General features: G+C 39.3%; 1 protein-coding gene across 2 annotated transcripts in view; it reads right to left on the reverse strand.

The window, feature by feature from the left end:
• Positions 1-23,821, reverse strand: part of LOC122559657 (coiled-coil domain-containing protein 91-like) — a 195,088-nt gene that overhangs the window by 61,296 nt on the left and 109,971 nt on the right. For both annotated transcript variants that reach the window (XM_087997234.1, XM_043709495.2), the window contains 3 exons: positions 23,079-23,186; positions 2,463-2,555; positions 2,305-2,373 (listed from right to left, as the gene is read on the reverse strand). In XM_087997234.1, coding sequence (XP_087853360.1) covers positions 2,305-2,373; positions 2,463-2,555; positions 23,079-23,186 — 270 coding nt within the window. The remainder of the gene's footprint in view (positions 1-2,304; positions 2,374-2,462; positions 2,556-23,078; positions 23,187-23,821) is intronic.

Here is a 23,821-nt window from a genome sequence, read left to right on the forward strand (position 1 = left end):
AGTATCGAATAAAATTAAAACAAGGTTACAATGTTTTCTTATTAATCACCACTCTATAATCTAACTTTATACTAATGGATCAAGTTAACTGTTCGGTTCAATAATCAGGAAAGTCACAAAGTTAATAATAGTATTCAATACAAATTTGCACATACATTTTCTAACTACCCTCCATTTTATTAATTATTATTAACTATGTTTCCAATAACAACTCAATAGAATCTTTAAAGCAGTAAATCATTCAAGGGATTTCACGGAAGTCTAATCAGAAGAACACTGACAACAAGTCAAAAAAAAAGAGACAATAGGAAAGTTAGCCATAAAAGTTTGGTCAAAGAGGTAGTGCTTTTCCTATTTAGTTAAACATGCTAGTGTTTGAAATCATGTGAGGGAAACTGGGATAGATCATAACTGATTATCCATCCTCTTTCTTTGATGATGCTAAATATGGACTAAGCCCTAAAATGTCCTCAGCTAAAATAAAATGCAAAGATACGTAAACAATTTACTTCAAGCAAGTGCAGCATGACCTTAGATACCAAGATACCTTTGTACATCCATATGCTGCATCACATCAATTATTATTTACCTAACACTTCACTCAAGACCCAAACTAGCAACTGTACTTGAAAAACACTATGAGCTTCCAATGCAGTGGTTTTCAATTAGAAATAATAAGCTCTCCATCAAATGACATGTGTTCATTGTTAAGATCATAAGTGAAATTCACCTTGCAAAAAAAAAAGCCATGCTTTTTAAAATCATAGAATCCCTACAGTGCAGAAGAGATCACTCAGCTCATTATGAGTCTGCACTGACCTCCGGAGAGCATCCCACCCAGAGCCACCCCCCACATCCTAAATAACTGTGACTCCTCAACCTAGCCCGTACATCATTGGACACTATGGGACAAGTTAGCATGGCCAATCCACCTAGGCTGCATATCTTTAAACTGTGGAAGGAAACTGAAGCACCTGGCAGAAACCCATGCAGATACAGGGAGAATGTGCACACAATTATCTAAGGCTGGAATCAAACTTGAGTCCCTGGGTATGAGAGAAAGTGAGGACTGCAGATGCTAGAGATCAGAGTTGAAAAGTGTGGCACTGGGAAAAGCACAGCAGGTCAGGCAGCTTCTGAGGAGGAGAAGAATCGACATTTTGGGCATAGGGTCTTCGCCAGGAATGTGGGGGGGGGGGGGGAGGTTTCATGCTGAAGGGGGCTGATAAATAGGAGGGGCAGGTGGGCTGGGGTAAAAGTAGCTGGGAAGGTGATAGCTCGATGCAGGTGGGGGGGGGGGGGTGTGATGGTAATAGGTTGGAGCGGAGGATGGAGCTGATAGATAGCAAGGTAGATGGACAGATGGGACAGTTGAAGTGAGCTGTGCAGAGTTGGAGGGTTGGATCTGGGAATAAGGCCTCATGTCCCCTCCCCCCCCACCTCATCCCAGAAGCAGCCTTCCAACTCGGCACCACCTTTTTGAACTGCCCCACCGGTCCATCTTCTTTCCCACCTATCCGCTCCACCCTCCGCTCTGACCTATTACCATCACCCCCCACCTGCATCTAACTATTGCCTTCCCAGCTACCTTCCCCACTCCACCCCCCCATCCCCACCCCCAACCCGTCCCCACCATCCCCTCCTATTTATCTCTCAGGCCTCTTCCACACCTCCTGCATTCCTGATGAAGTGTTTGTGCCGAAAATGTCAATTCTCCTGCTCCTCGGATGCTGCCGATCTACTGGGCTTTTCCAGCGCCACACTTTTCATCCCTGGGATTGAGGCTGCTGTGCTAACCACTGCGCCACAAACAATATATTATGCCTGTTTATAGATACAATCATCTTATGACGGCTAGCAAACGAAGCTAAAATTCCCTAAAATTATTTTCATATTTTTTGAACAATAAATAACCAGCTGGGAGAATGAATAAGATCATTAGTGCAGTTCATAATATCAATGGATGCTGAAAATTTGTACTTATTTTTAGCTATATATTTGTTGTATGAAAACTCCCCGCAGTGCATTCAATTTTTAATACTGAAAGGTCCAGATAAAGATGAACTCATCCAAAATAGAATTAATTTTACTGAACTGTACAAAATATTTAATAGATAGTGGGTAGGAAAACCAAAGCAAAGGTTTAAGTAAAACGATTTATCGTTTTTGGAAGTTTGCCTCCACCTGATTACAGGGAAATTCTGTTCTAATTACATAGTCACGCAGTATTGTAACACGGTCTCTTTAAAAAGGAAAACTTTAACACAGAAATTCTGATAAGCCAGATTAATTTTTAAAAAATACCTTTACAACTTCTCCCATTGCCTCGGTGCTTCGTAGTCTTTCTTCTGCAATACATCTTTCAAGAGTATTCTGTAAACAATTCAGCAAGTGTTCAGATATTTTACACACCAAAGACAATATCAAAAAGTGATTGTTTGACAAAAGAATTGAAAATTTACCTTATGCTGTTTTGCTTGTTCCTCCAAAGCTTCTTTTATCTTATTTTGTAATGCACATTTTTCTTCCTCCAGTAGGTCAAGCAGTCGCTCATGCTGGAAGACCATACAGTTGACAAAATGAGCAGCAAATCACACAGCATGTGATTTTTCAGACATCAAGTAATAATGAATCATTGCCTTGACTTATACTTAAAAAGTTATACAGAAGAGGAAATTACTGATTTTAACTGTGGATGAGTTTCAAACTCACTCCTGGGCATAATTAACATCTTGCCAGACCTGTTCGAATCGAGTTCCTGGCAGAAGGTGGCTGGGATGCAGCTTGCAACACCTGGAAAATCTGGCATTAGATGTGTGGGAATGGGGTTCTGGATGGCTCACACAAGAAAGAGGGCACAATTTGGTTTAAGAGTCTGGAAAGAGCAAGAACAATCATTCAAGTCCAACAAAGAACAGTCAAAAACTCAAATGTTTGGGTATTTTTATATTTTGGCAGATCCAGCCTCTCTCTGCCCTGTAGAAAAACTGCAGGATTTCTCCACTCAGGCTAAAGTTAAAATTCAAGAAGGAGCTAATGATGCTACTCATTGTGACCTGCATATTTAAAAACAGTTCTGTCAGCTGTGGGGCAAACAAAAATTGCAGTCAGGTGGATTTATTTAAACTTCCAGCTAGCAGTTGGAAAACACTTAAAGCAGAATTGCCTCCAATCCCCGAAATCCCTCCATTATAACTTTTGATTAGAATATATTTAGAACAGGTTCTTCCCTTTTTAAACATACTGAATTGATATATGAAAATAAAATTTTTACAGAGGGGTGGTTCGTGTGTGGAATGAACTTCCTGAGGAAATAGTGAATATAGGTACAATTACAACATTTAAAAGACGTTTTATAGATAAATGAATAGGAAAGGTTTGAAGTGATATGGGCGAGGAGCAGGTAGGAGGGACTAGTTTAGTTTGGGATCATGTTCGGCATGGATTGGTTGGACTGAAGTGTCCATTTCGGTGCTGCATGACACTGTGACCTGCTATACTCCAGTTTATGGATGGTCACTTAGTAATACAGAACTTGAGCATTGCTAAACAAAAAAAGAACATACTGTGGAATCTTTTTGCCTTGCAATCATCAGGAAGAGACAAGAATGCCAAACTTCAAAGGAAGCAACAATCTATACAACATAAGTAATGGCTACTATAATTGTTTGCCAAATCAACCCTAATTGGCTGAGGTGTTGCTGTGGAAAAAGCACAAAGGCATTTTGTTTCACATGCATTTGTTTAATTCAAAAAATGCTTAATGCCTGTCCATGTTCCTTTTTCTTACTGAGTACAGGTCACTGCAGAGGGAATATATGCAATTTCTACTAAGCATAAATGAACCACGTCAGAACCACCACAGAAAACCATAAACTGCTTGTTAATGTAATTCTTAACAAACTCAGGATTGCTCATAGAACCTCATCTAACATTAGACATTATGTTCTCAGTTTTGCAAAAACAAGTTGTTTGAATATAATCCATATTCTGCCTGATGCGCACAGCTGAAAGGGTGTAATGTTTGATATGATACATCAGATACTGTGATGTATGGCTTATGTACCTGCATAGCACCAGAACTGAAATTCATAAATCAAATTACGTTTTTATACCACAAGTCATCTAAACATCTTTTTGGTTGATTGTCTGCATCCTGTTGGTGAAAAGTGTTACTGCTGCATAGTAGCAGCATAAAACAGATTGCTCAAATTTTTGAAATATCTGACTATTCCAGTATAATTTGATGTGTGGGAACAATAGATCTCTGGTGCAATCTTTATAGCAATGCTTTGACTAGGATCAACTTGCCAACCAAGTAGCACCCTTTCTCATGCAGCATAAATTTATGGTCCCTTCGAAATCTAACACTCTTGCATTTGTCCAAAGTGAACAGCTTCAACTGCATGTCTCCTTTGTCAGCAATATTCAAATTTACACACTTACTTGCTTGCTTCAAACTTGATGGTGTTGTAAAAATGCAAGAAATGGGAGTGTTAATATACACCAAAATGCAAAAATAAAATTCATTCAGTTTGAAGAGCTAAATTCAGCTTCAAAGGGGCCTTTACTCATCCTGATTTTCATTTTTCTGATATAATGGTTATATTGTTATTATGGTCTCTCCCACAGGGTTTAAAATCAGTGGCAGACAAGTTACATGCCATGAAAATAATAGAAATATGCACAATGTTCAAATTTGTACACTAGACTATACAGAAATTCCAAACCAGAGCTGAATGTTAACATCTATCTTATTGCTTGAGAAAGCAAGTAATATTTTTACACAATTTTCTTTTTTATATCTGCAAACATATTATTAGATTTATTGAACTGCAAGGTTTTGGATGAGGGGGCAAGCATTTTGGCACTGTGAATGTGTCAAAGCACTGAGGAACATACACATTCTCTTAGTACTCTAGGCAATCTGCATGTAACTCCAAACAGACAATTCAAGAGTATTACTGAAGTCTCAACACTATAAAGCAAGGGATCTCAAAATGTAAGTAAAAGAACCATAAAAGCAACCTTAAAATGAAGGAAGGAAGGAAGCTAGAATTATTTTGTAATTTTTCTCCTCTTTCTTTCCTCTCCATGCGCAGCCAATGCATTTTCCACACCATGAGAAACAGGAGTAGGACAGAAGATAAAAATAGCTGGGAAAGGGGTTCTGATTTTTAAATGGATGAAGTGGAAAATGAAATCAAAATTAACAGGATTATTGGCTTGTAAAACAAGCTACTTAGAATGTAGAACCTTTAAGTTATAAAATGCAATTTAGCAGATTTATGCTCCTTAACAATGAGGGTGTAACCTCTCATTTATGAAATGGTTGTGACTAATACGGAAACATAAAATACTGAAACGTAAGGAGTATTTGGCCCTTCCACACCCCTCCGCCATTCAATATAATCATCGCTGATCATCCAGCTCAGAAATCTGTTCCCACTTTCTCCATAGACCCTTTGACCCCTTTGCCCCAAAATAAATAACCTTAGCAAAACATTCAATGTTTTGGCTTCAACTGCTTTCTGTGGCAGAGAATTCGACAGGCTCACTATTCTTTGGGTGAAGAAATTTCTCCTCATCTCAATCCTAAATGGCCTAACCCATAACCTAAAATTGAGACCTTTGATTCTAAACTCCCTAATCATCTGGAACATCCTGATGTTTAATGTGTAGTTCTGCTAGCATTTTATTGTTTTCTGTGACAGCCTCCTTCCTTCTTTTAAACTCCAGTGAATATAACCCTAGCCGATCAAGTCTCTCTTCATTCACCAGAGCTGCCATTCCAGGAACAAATCTAGTAAACCTTTGCGGCACACCTTTCCTCAGATAAGGAGACCAAAAATACACACAATATTCCAGCTGTGGTTACAGCAAAAACCTGTATAACTGGACAAAACATCCTTGCTCCTGTACTCAAATATTTGCTATAAAGCCAACATACCATTTGCCTTTTTGACCACCAGTTGCTTACTTTCAGCGAATGATGTACGAGCATACCAAGGCATTGTTGCTGCTCCTAGTTTCCCAACCTGTCACATAATCTTCCTACTTCTTCTGGTACCAAAGTGGATAAGTTCACATTCATCCAAATTTTACTTCAACTTCCATGCATTTGACCACTCACTCAACTTGTCCCAATCTCAACAAACATCTCTGCATCCTCCTCACAGTTCATTGTTCCACTCAGCTTTGTGCCATCCGCAAACTTGGAGATATTACATTTAGTTGCCTCATCTAACTCATTAATACATTTTGCAAATAGCTGAGATACAACCATTACTCCCTGTGATACTCCACTCATCACTGCCTGCCGCTCAGAAAGATACTCCATTTATTCCCATTTGCTATTTCCCATCTTTCAATCAGTTCTCAACCCATGTCAGTACACTAAGTCCAATCCTGTGCACTGTAATTTTGCATGGCAATCATTTATGCAGGGCCTTACCAAATGTTTCTTTGAAAGATCAAGTAAACTGATCCATTGGTTGTTCCTTATCAACTCTTCTAGTTACATTCTCGAAAAGGTCCAGTAGATTTGTCAAACATGATTTCCCTTTCATAAAATTCCTGGTGATTCTTTTGCAGACCTGTCACTGTTTTCTAAGTGTTCTGTTATTAAATCTTTCAAAAAAAAACCTAATAATTTTCCCCACTAGCGATGTTTTCATTAATTCACCTATGGGACATGGGCATCACTGGCTGGGTCAGTATCTATTGCCTCTTCCTATTTGCCTTGGGAAGCTTGGGAAGATGGTAATGAACAGCCTTCTTGAATCACTGCAATCCTTGTGCTGAAGATAGACCCACATTGCCATTAGGGAGGGAATTCCAGCATTTTGACCCAGTGACAGCAAAAGAACAACAACAGATTTCCAAATCAGGATGGTGGGTGCCTTCGAGGGTAAGTCGCAGGCAGTGGCGTGCTCATGTATTTGCTGCCCTTGTTATTCTAGGCAGAATTAGTTCTGGCTTGGAAGATGCTAAGCATCTTTGGTAAATTTCTGCTTGTTGATAATGCACACTATTACTACTAATCCTCAGTATTGGAGTGACTGAATGTTTCTGTATGTGATGCCAATCAAGTGTTGTGCCTAGTCCTGGATAGTGTCAAGCTTCCTGAGTGTTACTGGAGCTGAACTCATGAAAGCAAATGGGGAGTATTTCATCACACTCCTGACTTGTGCCTTGTAGATGGTGGATTACAAGGGGAATTAGGAGATGAATTACTTGCTCCAGGATTCCTAGCCTCTAATGTGAACTGCATTTATATGGAGAGTCCAGTACAGCTTCTGGTCAATGGTAATCTTCAGGATGTGATAGTGGGGGGATACAGTGATAGTAATGCCATTGAATGTTAAAGCACTGTGGTTAGGTTGTCTCTTGTTGGTGATGGTCATTGCCTGGCAATCATGTGGCACACATGTCACTTGTCAATTTTCAAACCCAAGTCTTGCCAAATTTGGACATGGACTGCTTCCATGTGAATGGAGTTGCAAGTGGTCTGATCACTATGCAATCATTAGTGAACCTCCCACTTTTGACCTAATGATGAAGGGAAGTTCATTGATGAAGCAGCTGAAGATAGTTGGGCCAATGGATTGCTAATGTCAAGCTAACTGGCCTTTAATTGCTTGTTTTCTTTCTAACCCCTATCTTAATTACCGGGGTTATATTAGCTACCTTGCAAAGCTTTGGAGCGGTTTCAGAATTCAAAGAATCTTGAAAAATAACTACCAACGCATCCACTATTTCTAGAGCCACTTCTTATGTACTCTGATATATAGAATGTCAGGCCCTGGGGATTTTTCAGGGTTTAATCCCATCAATATCCTCAACATAATTTCTTTACTAATACAGATTTCCTGGAGTGCCTCCCTTTCATTAGACCAGATTCCCCAACATTTTTGAAAGGTTATTTGAGTCCTTTGTGAAGGGAGATCCAAAATAAGTATTTAGTTGGTCTGTTATGTCTTTGCTCCCCATTATAACTTCCTCTATTTCCGACTATAAGGGACCTACATTTCACAAACCTTCACATATACCTATAGAAGCTTTCACTGCTATGGAATCAGCAGCCTGTTGCTGTATTAACACTTGATTAAAATGATATTTTTAAGATTGCTAGGTTTATTTTCCTCACTCACACAATTCCTTGTATTGCATTAACTATTACTTCCATCTCTGTTTATTTTCAACTAAAATGTATAACCTGGGCATGCATTGCAAATCTCTACTGATACCCATCTGTACATGCCAATAACTTATCCTTCACGATGTCTTTTATAGTCCTCACTATTTGTCACTGTAAAGAATGGTAGTAATGTCACTGTACTGGTAATTGTCTGAGATATGGTTTCCCTCAGGTTAAATCACCAACAAAGTCGTCTCTCTTTAAGAGCAGCCCAAAAGTCTGGCAAGACCATGGCACAGAATGCTGGTAATCTGAGAAACCCAGGCAAATGTACTGAGCATGGTCATGACTCACTTGGGCAGGGTCTGGAAATCACGCCCCACTAGTCTCAGAGTTAGTAAAATGTGAAAGAATTTATACACACCATCTAAAGTCCCTAATTTACCTAACTGACATACACAGTTTAAAAGAAAATATACATCAAGTATCTGTATGTAACAAGAAAACAAGTATTCCTTTTAATCAGATTGTTTTTAATTACTGGCAGAAAAAAAATGAATTGTTAACTTATAATTATCGCTTCCAAAATTCACCACTCCACAAACAGACAGACATACAGAGACAATGCGGAAATGCATCTTAAGTGTGAAAGGAGAAAAAAGATCAAGGACAGCACCAGGTCAGACCACAGGAATCAATTGATTATTTTATTCTTCCTTTCAATTATTTAATATTAACACAATATTGCTTGATGTTTGGTCTTTCACTTGCTGGATGAGAATTTACCTCTTTGTTGGTCTCTAATGGCAATTTTTCAGTTTTTCTTTCAACAAGAGAATCTGCAAAGGAAGGCGAATGGAATCCAGCTATCTATTACTAGAGACTTTCCTGTACCTCCACACAGGAGAGAGCTAGAATTTTTTTGATAATTTCTCTTTACAGGCTAGGTGTTTTTGCTGTACTGGCCCCCCCGTGATTACCTGATCACAAGCCACATCAAAACATTGTTCTGAAGCAATTGGCCCCTAGCTCAGAATCCATCATTTTGATTTCACTATTCTATGAAAAAGCAACATAGTGTATCGAATTTATAACTTGCTCGAGCAAATATAGTTTTTTTCTTAAACTACTCCAGGCATCACTTTGCACAGTCTCCTTCTTTTAAGTTAAAAATCACACAACACCAGGTTATAACCAGACAACCACCTGATGAAGAAGCAGCGATTCGAAAGGTAGTGATTCCACATAAACCTACTGGATAACCTGTTGTTGTGTGATTTTAACTTTGTCAACCCCAGTACCTCCAAATCCTTCTTTTATAACAGTTTCTTCCTTTTATCTTTGTCCACAGTTCAAAAGCAAACGACATCAAAGATGTGGGCTTGATAGTGCACAGGCTCAAATTCCACCTTGGAAGATGAGGGAATTTAAATTCCCTTAATAAAATCAGGAATTGACCTATCCTTGACTGGTCTGACTTACGTGTGGGACCAGATGCACAGTAATGTTATTGCCTCTTAATTGTTGTCAAAAACAGCCCATAAACCAATCAGTTCAAGAGCAATTAGGGATGAGTAATTAATGCTGGCTTCCAGCAACATCCCATAAAAGTATAAAAAGAAATTAGGTGGATTTTTACTATCGAGATGGGCAACCCAACTCAGGAAATATCCTGAACTGACAGGCCTACCTCAATAGAAAATGCCTAATCAAATCCAATTTTCACCCTATTGGGCAACATTGCAGAGTTAAAGATGGTCCATCATCCCTGAAACAGACTGGAGGCATACACCAGGAGATCAAGTGCCCGCGAAGCCTTTCTGTGGGACTTTGCCACAGGTATTATTTAAAATTTAGACCCTCTAGTTCACAGCCCTCACAAACTATTTACCCCCACATCCACTCCAGGCCACCACATATTCATATCCCCTATGCCAACTCATGCTCCCCACCCACCCTCATGTCCACTTATAACTCCATGTTGCCAACTTACCCAGTATCTACGAAAGACAGAGATCAGGAGTCATGCTATGGCTAAATAAAGTATGCGTATAATATTGCAATAATGTTTCACAATATTAAAAAAATCTTATCCATGAAATTCCATTCAAAGCTTTTAAACCTCAGGTGGTCAACTTTTTTGTAAAAACAAATGTCTATTCACAATCCTACACCAATAAACTGTTTGAGCTGTCAATCAAACTGATTTGGAACTCCCATGCTGAGATAATCATAGCCTGTGGGAATCAGATGACTATTCATAATGACAGGCTAGCTGTGAACAAACAGCTAATCTAACAGTTGGAATATATTTTGCTTATGAGCACCAGGCACCCTGCATTTCAAGGACCCTCACATCCTCCCTATAGTGTAGTGAGGAGAATTGGGCACAATTTTCTGGATGGGGTCCAATCAATACTTGTAAAGGTTTGCAAACTTCTGTGAGGCAATCACTTTCTGAAAATCTACATACTTTACACTTACAGTTATCTGTTTTATTTCTAGAAAGAACGTTACCAAATTACTAACAAAATTGTGCTGACTGTCATTCATTAACCTTTGCTATATTAAATGATGCAGATAGAAATTATTTTATTTAGCATCTCTCGAATATTGATATTGAGATCAATTAAATTGTTCTCACATTTTCAGCAATTTGCACTTCAGTAACTTAAATTCAGGCATTCATGTTATTGATAAAGTGCATTGTCTTCAAAAGTATTAACAGATTATGCGTAATACTGCAGCCTTTCCTACCCATTTGGCAGCTTGAATTCACTAGATTATAGAATGGTGACAACATTCCCATTAACCTGCTGTTTGAGAAACTTTGGCATGAAGAGCCAAAAGTCTATAGGACACAGGGAGAGAGGAACAAGTAAAACATGGTTTATAGTTTTTTTTTCCCCTCCTAAGTACCACACGCTGCAACAAACACAAAGTAATTGTACAAAAATGCTTACAGAAGTGGACTAAGGCAACTATATATTCTTTCAGCTTTGTTTAATAAGTCTAACTAAAATGTCCTTAGCAGTTGCACTGTATAACACAAGTTGTATTTAGATGGAACATCCAAGTTAAACACATGTGGAGCAACAGCTGTCAATACAATCTCCATCAAAACACATTTTAACATTTCGAACCTACAAAACACTCCAGAGAATCATTTATTTGGTTTTACTATTTCCAGTAAACCATACCAGACTTTTCCTCTAAACATAGGCAGATCTTTTATCTTTTAAGTAGAGAAGTGTAGAAAAATTCTTTTGGAATTAGATAGATATAAGCACGAAGTTTGTAATGGAGTAAAATATTAACTACCAATTAAAGCAAAATACCAAGTTACAATTATATATATTTTATTCCCTAAATTCATGTCGCAGAATATCAAAGGGTTAATTAAACAATTCGATAATCGGAGGACACTACAAGTTCAATGTAACACCCAATTACCAATTCAGTTTACATCTTGAAAACAAGGATCAATTGCTTTCACATGGTCTGCACTGTGGCATTGGGGAAGGAAATTGCTTGTTAACAATGTTCATTCAGTGTTAAGTCAACTGCAAAAGATATCAAACATAGAAAATAAACAATGATTGTTCTTTTCCGGTAAATTGAAATGTCAGCATCTAAAATAAATACCAGTATTTCAGCATCCTTAATGTAATTAGGCTTTGTGCAGACTCACATGAACATACTACTTATATGAATGTTGCTATGTTTATTCGAAGAAGTTGGTCAAGGTGAACGTTGAGAAAATGTTTTTCTCACCCTTGTAAACTGATACTGTGACCGACAAGATTATTTATACAAATATACTGTGCATCACTGCATTTTTCCAAAAGTTAAATTTATATGCTTTATGTTGGTTTGTCAACAAGTCATATAGTTGCATTTTCGCTTCTGAAAGGAACTCCATCTAATATTAGAAAAAAGACTTGCATTAAAAATTTCTATTGACAATCACTGGAAGCCAACAACTTTCACTAACAGGGAGAAATGGAAAAATAGACAACTGAGATTGGGCTCAAAATGTATACTTTTTACATTAACCTGTTTGGACATGTCACAACTCTGGGGCAAGTGAGACTTGAACCCTGACTTTCTGGCCCAGACTTTGTGTTGGAGGTTGGGCTACATGTGTGGTAGTTAAACATCATAGTTGAAAAGTGCAAATGCCTGGAACTACTTCAACAACTTCAGCAGCCCAACTGTGTTTTTTTTTCTGGCAGCATAAAAATACCCAAAAGGTTTGTAGGATCTACACAGCCATTGCATGAATTTCCACATTAAACAGTGATTCTGTGTTGTACAGTACTTAATTAATCATAGTGCACCTTGAAATATCTAGTGCTGTGAAAATCACTACTTAAATGAAAGTCATTCTTTGTTTCTTTAGAGTATCCATTTATATGAAACCCATGCATCAACAGCAAATCAATTTCTTCTGCTTACGTACCTCATATTGAGATACAACCAATATCAAATTATTCAAAATGTTATCAGGAGACATCTTTGTCTAACCCCATGTTTTTCTGCATCAGGTTCAGTTTCACCAAATACCATTCTGACTCTCCAATGAATTTTGATAGCCTTCAACAATTTCAACAGCTTTTGTCAGTTCAATCAATCAAAAGCTTTATTTACTAATCCACAAAGTAGGTGTAACTTCTTGCTGGTATTCTATGCTTCTTTCACTTAACACTCCCATCATTGTTTTTAAGATCATAAGACACAGGAGTGGAAGCAAGGCCATTCAGCCCATCGAATCCACTCCGCCATTTAATCATGGTTGATAGTCTTTTCAATTCCACTTACCTGCACTCTCCCCGTAGCCCTTAATTCTTTGCGAGATCAAGAATTTATCAATCTCTGCCTTGAAGACACCCAACATCCCAACTTCCACCGCGCTCTATGGCAATGAATTCCACAGGCTGACCACTCTCTGGCTGAAGAAGTGTCTCATTTCTGTTTTAAATTGACCACCTCTAATTTTAGGGGTGTGCCCATGGGTCCTAGTCTCCGCACCATCTGGAAACAAATTCCAGTATTCACCCTTTCTAAGCCATGCCTTATATTGTAAGTTTCTATTAGATCTCCCCTCAACCGTCTAAACTCTAATGAATACAATTCCAGGATCTTCAGCCAATCAGCATATGTTAGGCCTACTATATCAGGGATCATCCATGTGAATCTTCGCTGGACACACTCCAGTGCCAGTATGACCTTCCTGAGGTGTGGGGCCTAAACTTGGACACAGTAATCTAAATGGGGCATAACTAGAGCTTTATAAAGTCTCAGAAGCACATTGCTGCTTTTAAATTCCAACCCCCTTGAGATAAATGACAACATTACATTTGCTCTCTTAATCATGGACTCAAACTGCAAGTCAACCTTTAGAGAATCCTGGACTAACACTCCCAGATCCCTTTGTACTTTGGCTTTATGAAGTTTCTTACCATTTAGAAAATTGTCCATGCCTGTATTCGTTTTTCAAAAGTTCAAGACCTCGCACTTGCTCACGTTGAATTTCATCAGCCATTTCCTGGACCAATCCCCTAAACTGTCTAAATCTTTCTGCAGCTTCCCCACCTCCTCAGTACTACCTGCCTGTCTGCCTAACTTCATATAATCGGCAAACTTCACCAGAATGCGCCCAGTCCCTTCATCCAGATCACCAATATATAAAGTGAACAGCTGCAGCCCCAACACTGAACCCTGCGGGACTCCACTTATCGCCAGCTGCCATTCTGAAAAAGAACCTTTTATCCCAACTCTCTGCTTCTGTCAGACAGCCAATCCCCAATCCATGCTAGTAGCTCACCTCGAACACCACGGGCCCTAACCTTACTTGGCTGCCACCCATGAGGCACCTTATCACAAGCCTTTTGGAAGTCTAGACAGATAACATCTGCTGGATCTCCTCTGGTCTAACCTACTTGTTACCTCTTCAAAGAATTCTAACAGGTTTGTCAGGTACACTAGGCTCTGCTTCCAGTTTTTGCCTCTCCAGTTTTAACAACTCTCCCTTACACCAAACTGAGCATAGTAAATAGTGAATAATATGTTTGGCTTCAATCTATTTTCCAGGATCTTCTACATTATATTGGAAGTTTAATCAAATTATTGGTGAGAATACCTTTCATTGTGTTTGCCTTTCCCGAAGGGACCATTTGCTCCTCAAATAATCTTCTGTTTCTTTTTCGTGAAGATTTCCTTACACAAACCAATTAATTCTCAAGGTCTAGAAAGTTGTGAAACATGGTTTTGCAGAATTATGGAGAGATCAGTTAAAAGGGCCAGTTGAAGAATGAAGGGACTCAGGATGATGGAGGAGGAATAAAAAAATATCTACTGAATATCAACATGAAAAGGCAATTATAAGTTGTAGTTTTCTTTATTTTTAAATGTGGAATGAAATCAGAGAAGAAATGCTTTAAAACCAAGACATATTTTTGAAAGCAAGTAACTGGACACTCATTGGAAATGTTGTTTAAACAACTGTTGATTCCAGTGACTGGATCATAGCTTGCAGGTGAGCTGAAGCTGAGGGGTTGTGTACAAATGGAGCATGTGTTGGCAAAAAGTAGTTGAATGGTCGGTAGACTAGTGACCAGTTATTGATGACAAACGCCTTCTATCTGGCAACAACAATGAGATTGGTTCTCAAGTAGCTAATACAAAGAAGAGAGAAGTCTGCAGACTTCTCAGTTTGGGAGCAACATTTGTTCTTTATAGTAAGAGCTATTTTAAATTGGAAGTAAACCAGTTTATGTGTCCTCCAGCAGTTGCTGTAAAGTTTGCAAATAATAAGTCAGAGACCTTTTATGAAGTGTGACACAGCCCCTATGCCTCCTGCAAAACAGTGAATAAGTCCAGAAAAGAAAAACAGAGATGCAGAATTCCAATCAGCACAACAACCATCTCAGTAGATTATGCAAACAAAAGCTACTGAACTGCTTTCTTAGTTTCACCCGTTCATGTTTTTTTTCCCAGTCTGTGTCTGTTTGCAAGTGCGAGAGCACTTAACGGGAGTTTATAAGGTAATTAGAGTTTTAATTCGTACAGGTTTTGTTTCCTTCATTCATGGGACATGGTCATTGCTGGTTGGCCAGCATTTATTACCCATTCCTGGTTGCTCTTGAGGTGGTGATAGTGAGTGGTCTTCCTGAACTGTTGTCTACATGTTGTAGGTTGACCTAAAAATGTCCTTAGGGAGGCAATTCCAGAAGTTTGACCCAGCAACAGTGAAGGAATAGTGATATAAATTCCTAATCAGCATGATGTGTGGCTTGGAGGGGAACTTGTAGGTGGTATTCCCATTGTATCAGCTGTCCTGGTCCTTCTCGGTGGAAGTGGTCATGAGTTTGGAAGATGCTATATAGAGTCATAAAGATGTACAGCATGGAAACAGACCCTTCGGTCCAACTCGTCCATGCTGACCAGATATCCCAACCCAATCTAGTCCCACCTGCCAGCACCTGGCCCATATTCCCCCAAACCCTTCTTATTCATATATCCATCCAGATGCCTTTTAAATGTTGCAATTGTAATAGCCTCCACCACTTCCTTTGGCAACTTATTCCATACATGTCTCACCCTCTGAGTGAAAAAGTCGCCCCTTAGGTCTCTTTTATATCTTTCCTCTCTCACCCTAAACCTATGTCCTCTAGTTCAGGACTCCCCTACCCCAATGATCTTTGGTGAATATCTGCAGTGAAGCTTGTAGATGGTACACACTACTGCTACTGAACGTCAGTGGTGGAGGGGGTGGATGTTTGTTGATGTGTTGCCAATCAAACAGGCTGCTTTGTCTTGGATGGTATCAAGCTTTTTGGGTGTTGTTGGAGCTACACCCATCCAGGCAAGTGGGAAGTACTCCATCACACTCCTTACTTGTGCTTTGTGGATGATGAACAGATTTTGGGGAGTAAGGAGATGAGTTACTTGCTGCAGTATTAATGGCCTCTGATCTGCTCTTGTAGTCAGTCAGTGTTTATGAGCCAAATCCAGTTGTCTTTCTGGTTAATGGTAATCCTAAGAATGTTGATAGTGGGGTATTCAGTGGTGGTAACACCATCGAATGTTAAGGGCAATGGCTTGATTGTCTCCTATTGTTGATGGTTGTTGCCTGGTATTTGTATGGAGTGAATGGTGCCAGCACAAGCTAGGATATTGTCCAGATCTTGTTGCAACTGAACATGGACTGCTATGATACCGGAGAGGTCACAGTGGTGATCAACGCTGTACATTATCCAATAACATCTCTCATCATTGGGCCTTATGATGGAGGGAAGGTCATTGATGAAGCAGTTGAAGATGATTGGGTTGAGGACATTACTCTGAGGAACTCCTGCAGAGATGTCCTGGAGCTGAGATGGCTGACCCTCCAACAAACACAACAATGTTTCTATGTGCCAAAAATGGCTGCAACTAGTGCCCTGATACCCATTGATTCCACTTGGTCAATTGTGTCTTTGACATGAAAGAATGTCACTCTCACCTCACCTCAGGAATTTCATCCATGAATTTGTCCATGTTTGAATTAAGGCTACAATGAGGTCAGGAGTCGAGTTGCCCTTGCAGAATCCACACTAATTGTCAGTGAGCAGTTTATTGCTTACTAAGTATTGCTTGATAGCATTTTTGATGACCTCTTCCATCACTTTACTGATGATCAAGAATAGGCTGATGAGGCAGTAACTGACCAGTAATTTTAAGACAACTTTGGGAAGCCCAAGAATTGATCTATGCAAAGGAGCTGCCGCTTGCAGATCACTGCTACAGCAATCAAAATGCCTGTAATTTTTATGAAGTAATCACTATTTCAAATAGGTTGCTGTTAAACATATACTTGAGCCATTGGCAAGCACAGATTTAATAAAAAAACAAAAGAAAGAATACCAATAAAGGGCAAAGCATCATTTATACTGTGAAAGAGCATGGAGCTGATGGCAGACAAGTGGACTATGGAAGAGGTGTTGTCATTAAAAATGCAGATAATAATTGATAGTTGACTGTCAGAACCTACTGTAAGTAACCAACATAAAAATAATGTTTTGTAAATTCAGAGAACTTTGGAAAATCATAATTAGGGCATCTGTAATGTTCTCAACTACTTCCTTTAAAATCCTGGGACAGAAGTTATCAAACCCTGGAGATTTGGCATGCTTTAATGTCAATACTTCCTTCATTACTGTTATTTCACTATTACTGTTAATTTTGTTGAACTGTCACTGATTGATTCAATGTTAATTTCCTTCAGATGTCTGGCATACTAACCTCTTTTCTCTACTGTAAATGCTGACACAAAGTAAATGTTCAAAATGTTTCTCATTCCTTTCACAGACAGTCTTACTATCTTCAATTTTCAAAAGAATATAATTGTTCTTTATCATTTTTTCCTAAACAGTAAATTTTATGAAGTGATTTCTACAGCTTTTACTGCTTCGTTATTCATGGCCATTTCCCAGAATCTCTGTTTTTTTTGTATGCTTTTGCTTTAAAATGTTAATCTTCAGTAACGTGTTTGATAAGGTTCCCCAAGGTAGAATGATGGAGAAAATGAAGTTGAATGGGGTCCAGGGTGTGCTAGCTAGATGGATAGAGAACTGGTTGGGCAGCAGGAGACAGATTAGTAGTGGAAGGGAGTTTCTCAATGGAGAACTGTGACCAGCGGTGTTCCACAGGGATCCACGATGGGACCACTGTTGTTTGTGATATATATAAATGATTTGGAGGAAGGTATAGGTGGTCTGATTAGCAAGCTTGCAGATGACACTAAAATTTGCAGAGTAGCAGATAGTAAAGGGGACTGTCAGACAATGCAGCAGAATATAGATAAATTGGAGAGTTGGACAGAGAAATAGCAGATGGAATTCAATCCGGTCAAATGTGAGGTGATGTATTTTGGAAGATCCAATTCAAGAGCGAACTATACGGTAAATGGAAAAGATTAGAGTGGTGTTCAAAAAGCACAGCAGGTCAGGCAGCATCTGAAGAGCAGGAAAATCGATGTTTCCGGTAGGAGCCCCTCATCAGGAATTCCTGAAGGGCTCCTGTGCAAAACGTTGATTTTCTGCTCCTCGGATGCTGCTTTACCTGTTGTGCTTTTCGAGCACCACTCTAATCTTGACTCTAATCTCCAGCATCTGCATTCCTCACTTTCAGGTAAATGGAAAAGCCCTGGGAAAAATTGATGTCCAGAGAGATCTGGGTATTCAGGTCCATTGTATCCTGAAGGTGGCAAGGCAGGTTGATCGAGTGTTCAAGGCGGCACACGGCATGCTTTCCTGCATCAGGCAGAATATTGAGTACAAGAATTGGCAGATCATGTTACAGTTGTATAGGACTTTGTGTCGGCCACATTTGGAATGTGGATGCTATGGAGATGATGCAGAGAAGGTTCATCAAGATGTTGCCTGGTATGGAGTGTGCTAGCTATGAAGAGAGGTTGAGTAGATTAGGATTATTTTCACTCGAAAGACAAAGGTAGAGGGTGAACTTGACTGAGGTCTACAAAATCATGAGGTATCCATGATTTGGAAACGCTGATGTTGGACTGCAGTGTACAAAGTTAAAAACCTCACACCGTTTATTTGGAAGCACTAGCTTTCTGAGCACTGCTCCTTCATCAGTGAGGCTGTCTGTGCCAAAATGGTCAGACTGATTGTAATCTATAAAACAGATTTACAGAATCTTAGATGGATTCAAGCAGTTTTTGAGCAAAGTAAAATGTAATTTTGCAAGTGCAAATTCACCCCACAAATTTCTATGTATATGTGTGTGTGTGTGTGGTTGGGGGGAGGGGAAGGGGGTTATGAGTGTCTGTGAAAGGGTGTGTGTATGTGTGTGAGAGTGTAAAGGGGTTTAAGTCTTTGAGAGGGTGTATGTGGGAATGTATGCGAGAGAGTGACAGTGAGAAAGAGAGAGAGAGAAGAGAGAGCGAGAGAGAGAGCGAGAGCGAGAGCGAGAGAGAGAGAGAGAGAGAGAGTCTGTCTGTGTAGTGCAATGGGGTCACGTGTAGTGCGACATGAACCCAAAGGTATACACAAGGTGGATAGCAAGAAGCTTTTTCCCTCGAGTGGAGGACTCAATTACTAGGGTCACAAGTTCAAGGTGAGGGGGAAACATTTAAGGGACATACACGTGGAAAGTTCGTCACGCAGAAGGTGGGTGGTGCCTGGAATGCGTTGCCAGCTGAGGTAGAGGCACGCACGATAGCATCGTTGAAGATATATCTAGACAGATACATGAATGGACAGGGAGCAGAGGGGTACAGATCCTTAGAAAATAGGCGACAGGTTTAGATAGGGGATCTGGATCAGAACAGACTTGGATGGCTGAAGGACCTGTCTCTGTGCTGTAATTTTCTTTGTTCTTTGTTATATTTAGTGAGCCATAGCTTTTCATTTGATAATAGAATCAGTCCCCTTGAGATATAAATTGGTTCTATGTCACATTAAATTGTTTCCAAACAACATTCACCTGATTCTTATGTCATTTTTCCATTCACAGATTTGCCCGGTTTATTGTGGACAGTCTCCACCTTTCCTATTGAAGTCAGCCTTATCCGAGCCTAGAATTCCAACAGCTTTGTCATGTTTCCCTCTTTCAAGCACAATATTGAACTTCATGATGGTTTCCATTGATAAATATTCACACGCTATTGAGCTATCCAATATATCTGCCTCATTTCTCATTATTAAATCAAATTTGGCATTCCATTTTATTGGCTCTAAGACATGGTGTCATATAAAACCATCTGAAACATGCTAAAGAAATTCACTACCATTATAACATGCACCTGTCTGCTTATCAATTTTTCCACTAAAGCTAAAATGCTTAATTAAACCCAATCTGCCTTTATTATGTGCTTGTCTAATCTCTGCATTTATCCATTCAGCCACTTCACAGCTTCTACCAAATGTCTATTTGCAATTCTCTCAAAGGCCTAAATCAAATTCTATGCTTTAATTTTATGCATAAAGTCTTCATTGCCTGTTCACTTCTTGTTATATCCCCGAACATTAATTTCAGCTTTCATCATGTAAACTGCTCCTCCTGAATCTGGTTCCCAACCTTCCCTACAGGATTTATAATTTGCTGTTGTCAATTCCAAGTCTTGATCCTCCTGCAGCAATGGTTAAAGTTTATGCTTCAGTTTGAATTTGAGCCTATAATTTATTCAATTTGTATGTTACACTTGACATTTTTTTTTAAAATGAACTCTGAGTCAGGCCTTAATCCTGTACTTCTATTCTCTTGTTGCTTTTAGATAGAAACAAAGGACTTAGGATGAGTCGGTCTTTTGGCTTTTGAAGCCTGCTTCACCATTCAATAAAATCATATCTAATTTGTTTGTGGTCTCCACTCCTCTTGCCTGTCTGCCCTTCAGGATCTTTGTACAAGTGGCATGATGTACACTACAATTTATCACTAAAAGCATTGTTTCTATTCTACAGGCCACAACATAACATATTCAACTGAATGGTTATTAAAAATTGGCAGTAACGAACTTCAAAAACAGTTCTTTTCAACCTGTATTTGGACATAAATCACAGGAGTGCAATGGCAAAGGAGGAGGCCATTCAGCTCATCATGCCTGCAGCAGTGCATTAAACAACCATTATTGCCTCGTACCAATCTCAGTTTTCCTCAACATCCTTATACATGATTCTTATTCAAATAATCATCCAATGCCCTCAAATGCAACAATTGAACCTGCTCCATCATACTTCAAGATAGTACATTCCATTCACAAACAACTCAGTGAGAAAGTTTTCCCTTACTTCACCATTGATCTTTTGCAGATCACTTTAACTCTGTGCCCTCTTGTTCCTTTTAAGAGTGAGAACACTTTCCCCCTATTTACTCGAACTAGCTCCACTCACAATCTTGAAAATCTCTATCAGATTTTCTCTTCTCCTTCTTCCCTCCAAAGCGAATAACCCAAACATGTTTAATCTATCCTCCTAACTGAAGTTTCTCATTCCTGGAATCATTATTGCAAGCTGCTTCTGTACTATGTCCAATGCAGTCACATCTTTCCACTAAGGCAGTACCCAGAACTGAACACCAGCTGATGTCTAACAAGCATCTTAAACAAGGTCAATATTACTTCCTTGTTCTTGCACTCCACCTCAAAAGTCAAGGATACTGTATGCTTTACTTACTGCTCTCTCTCTCTCTCTCTGTCCTGTCACTTGCAGGAATCTGTGCAAACACACACACACCCAAGTCCCTCTGCTCCTTCACCCTCTGCACTTAGAATTCTACTCCCTATTTAATGTTGTCTTTCAATGTCTTCCAACCAAAATGCAGCATCCCTCAGCTTTCTGAATTAAACCTCATCTGCCATGCAGCTGCCTGCTCCGCCAACTTGTCTACGTCTTTCTGGAGTTCTACACAGCACTCTTCTTCCACATTTTGCATTATCTGCAAACTAAGAGTTAAGACACAGTTGCTGGCCCTTAGGTGAGGACACGATTACTGCATCTCAAGAGTCAAAAATTATTTTTGATCAATCTATTTCAATATGTCGCAACACAGTTCAGTGGCACGTCCAACTTAAATCCGGAAGTCACTCAGAGATAAGGACATTATCATTGCATCAGGGAGGGAAAGGTCTTAAGGCTAAAGAATATTATAGAGATGGAAAGAGGCAAGGCGATTAAAGTTCTTGATAATAAAGGAAGAAAATCTTAAAATAAAGTTTTGTTTGACCAGGAAACAATGCAGATCTGCAAATACAGGGACAACAGATGAATAGAACTTGGGGAACATTAATGTACATGCAGCAAAAAAGTGCCCTTAACTTTAAAGAGGATAGAGTACAGGACACCAGTCAGGAGCGTATAAAAGAAGTCATGTCAAGGGTTAATGAAAGCATGAATGAAGGATTCAGAAGCAGATTAGTTGAGCCAGCAGCAGTCAGGCAGTGTTATAGAGATGGAAACAGACCATCTTAGTCATAGAACAAATGAAATCGGACCTCACTATGTAGAATCAAATCAAATGTGAAAGCAGGCTAATTTAATTTCAAATACTAACAGAAACACTGGGGAAACTCAAAAGGTCGAGAGATATCTGTGGGAACAGAAAGAGTTAATGTTTTGAGTCCAATATAATTCTACTTCAGAGTTTGTGTTTCTCCAGAACATTCTGGTTTTATGTCAGCTATCTACCATCTGCAATACTTTACTTTTTTTCATTAGCTTAATCGCAGATTGTTGCCTGGAAGAAAGATAATGTTGGCTGCTACAGAATGGAGTTTTAAGTGAGGACTGGGAAACTATACTTTCAGCCTTTCCAAATATTTAATTGCAGGAAACTTCAGATCATCCAGTAGTGAATTCCAGATAAGAAGCCTGATCATTTAGCAACAGTGAGACAGTCAAGAGAGGTGGGTGCTGAGTTACAGTTGGGTACCATCAGCATTCTTGTGAAAACTAAGTATGCTTATAATACTGTCCTTAATAGGTGCATGCAACCCTTGAAAATCTAATTAGGTACACTAATATCATTAAATAGATAAGATTGATAAATAAGTGTAGTCCCACCCAGCTTGGTTGGAGTGCATGTGTTAAGGGGGATGGTGTAATCAACCACGTCAAAAGCTGCACACAGGTGGAGTTGGACAGGGAGAGAAAAATCACTTTGTCACAAGCTTAAAGCTCAACAGTTGTTAACAAAATACATGGCGAGCCCCGTATCCACAGGTCTGGTTATTGTGGTTTCAGTTATCCACGGTTTACTGCGGCCCAAACATATTATAGGGAACGTTCCAGAACCAGGGACCGGTAGGCTGCCGGAAAGGTACGTTTCCCATTTAAATGATGGGTTCGCACCTATCCGCCGTTTCGGGCTTTCACGGTAGGTATTGGAACGTATCCTCCGCGGGTACAGGGGGACTACTGTAATGCAGTTACATTACCTGTGTGTTGAGCAATTCTTCACATTTCTGCAGTTGTCTCTCTGTGGCTGACTGAAGATGTATTCTGCTTGCTTCTTGCTGCTGCTGCACAGCAGACTTTGTTAATGCCTTCAACAAAGAATAATTCAAACAAATTTTAGTATTAAACACCAACATTTTTTTTTCAGTTTAAAAAACTAAATAGAAAACATCAATCACAATTAGATTTATTTCTTTTAGAAAATATCTATTGGGATATTTACTCTTTTGACTTGAAAGTTATTAATATAAAGTAATGAAGTTTAGACTGATATAAGTTGACCCAAAGTTTCTGCATTCTTAATATCCTAGTCAGCATTCCCTTTTAAAAGGCAGCTTCTTCTGCAAATTCAGGCATATCACAAGCAGCTGGGAAGAGAGTCTGCTCACTTGACAGAAGTGGACTCAACTTTGTGACCCAAAGGCAGACCACACAGGATGCAGGCAAATGAAAGGTGCTGAAGGAAGAACCACCAGACATATTTCACAAACTGACAAATACCACATCCTCTGGACATTAAATCTGCATGCTGTGAAATCTCATGGGGCAGGATGATGCTAAAAATGTCAAGCCAAGTAAAAGCAGATGGAAATTCCAAGAAGTGGAGCATAAAAGGCAATGAGGCAGACATTTCGTTGTAGGGTGTGGTAGGACAACTATAGTATCCTATGCAAAACCATTCCAGGGTTTTGATTTTATGAGAAAAGTATTGATGCTACAAAAT

This window comes from Chiloscyllium plagiosum, unplaced genomic scaffold (assembly GCF_037043375.1).
Source record: "Chiloscyllium plagiosum isolate Xiang-an unplaced genomic scaffold, Cpla_swu_hap1 HiC_scaffold_19, whole genome shotgun sequence".
Lineage (NCBI taxonomy): Eukaryota > Metazoa > Chordata > Chondrichthyes > Orectolobiformes > Hemiscylliidae > Chiloscyllium > Chiloscyllium plagiosum.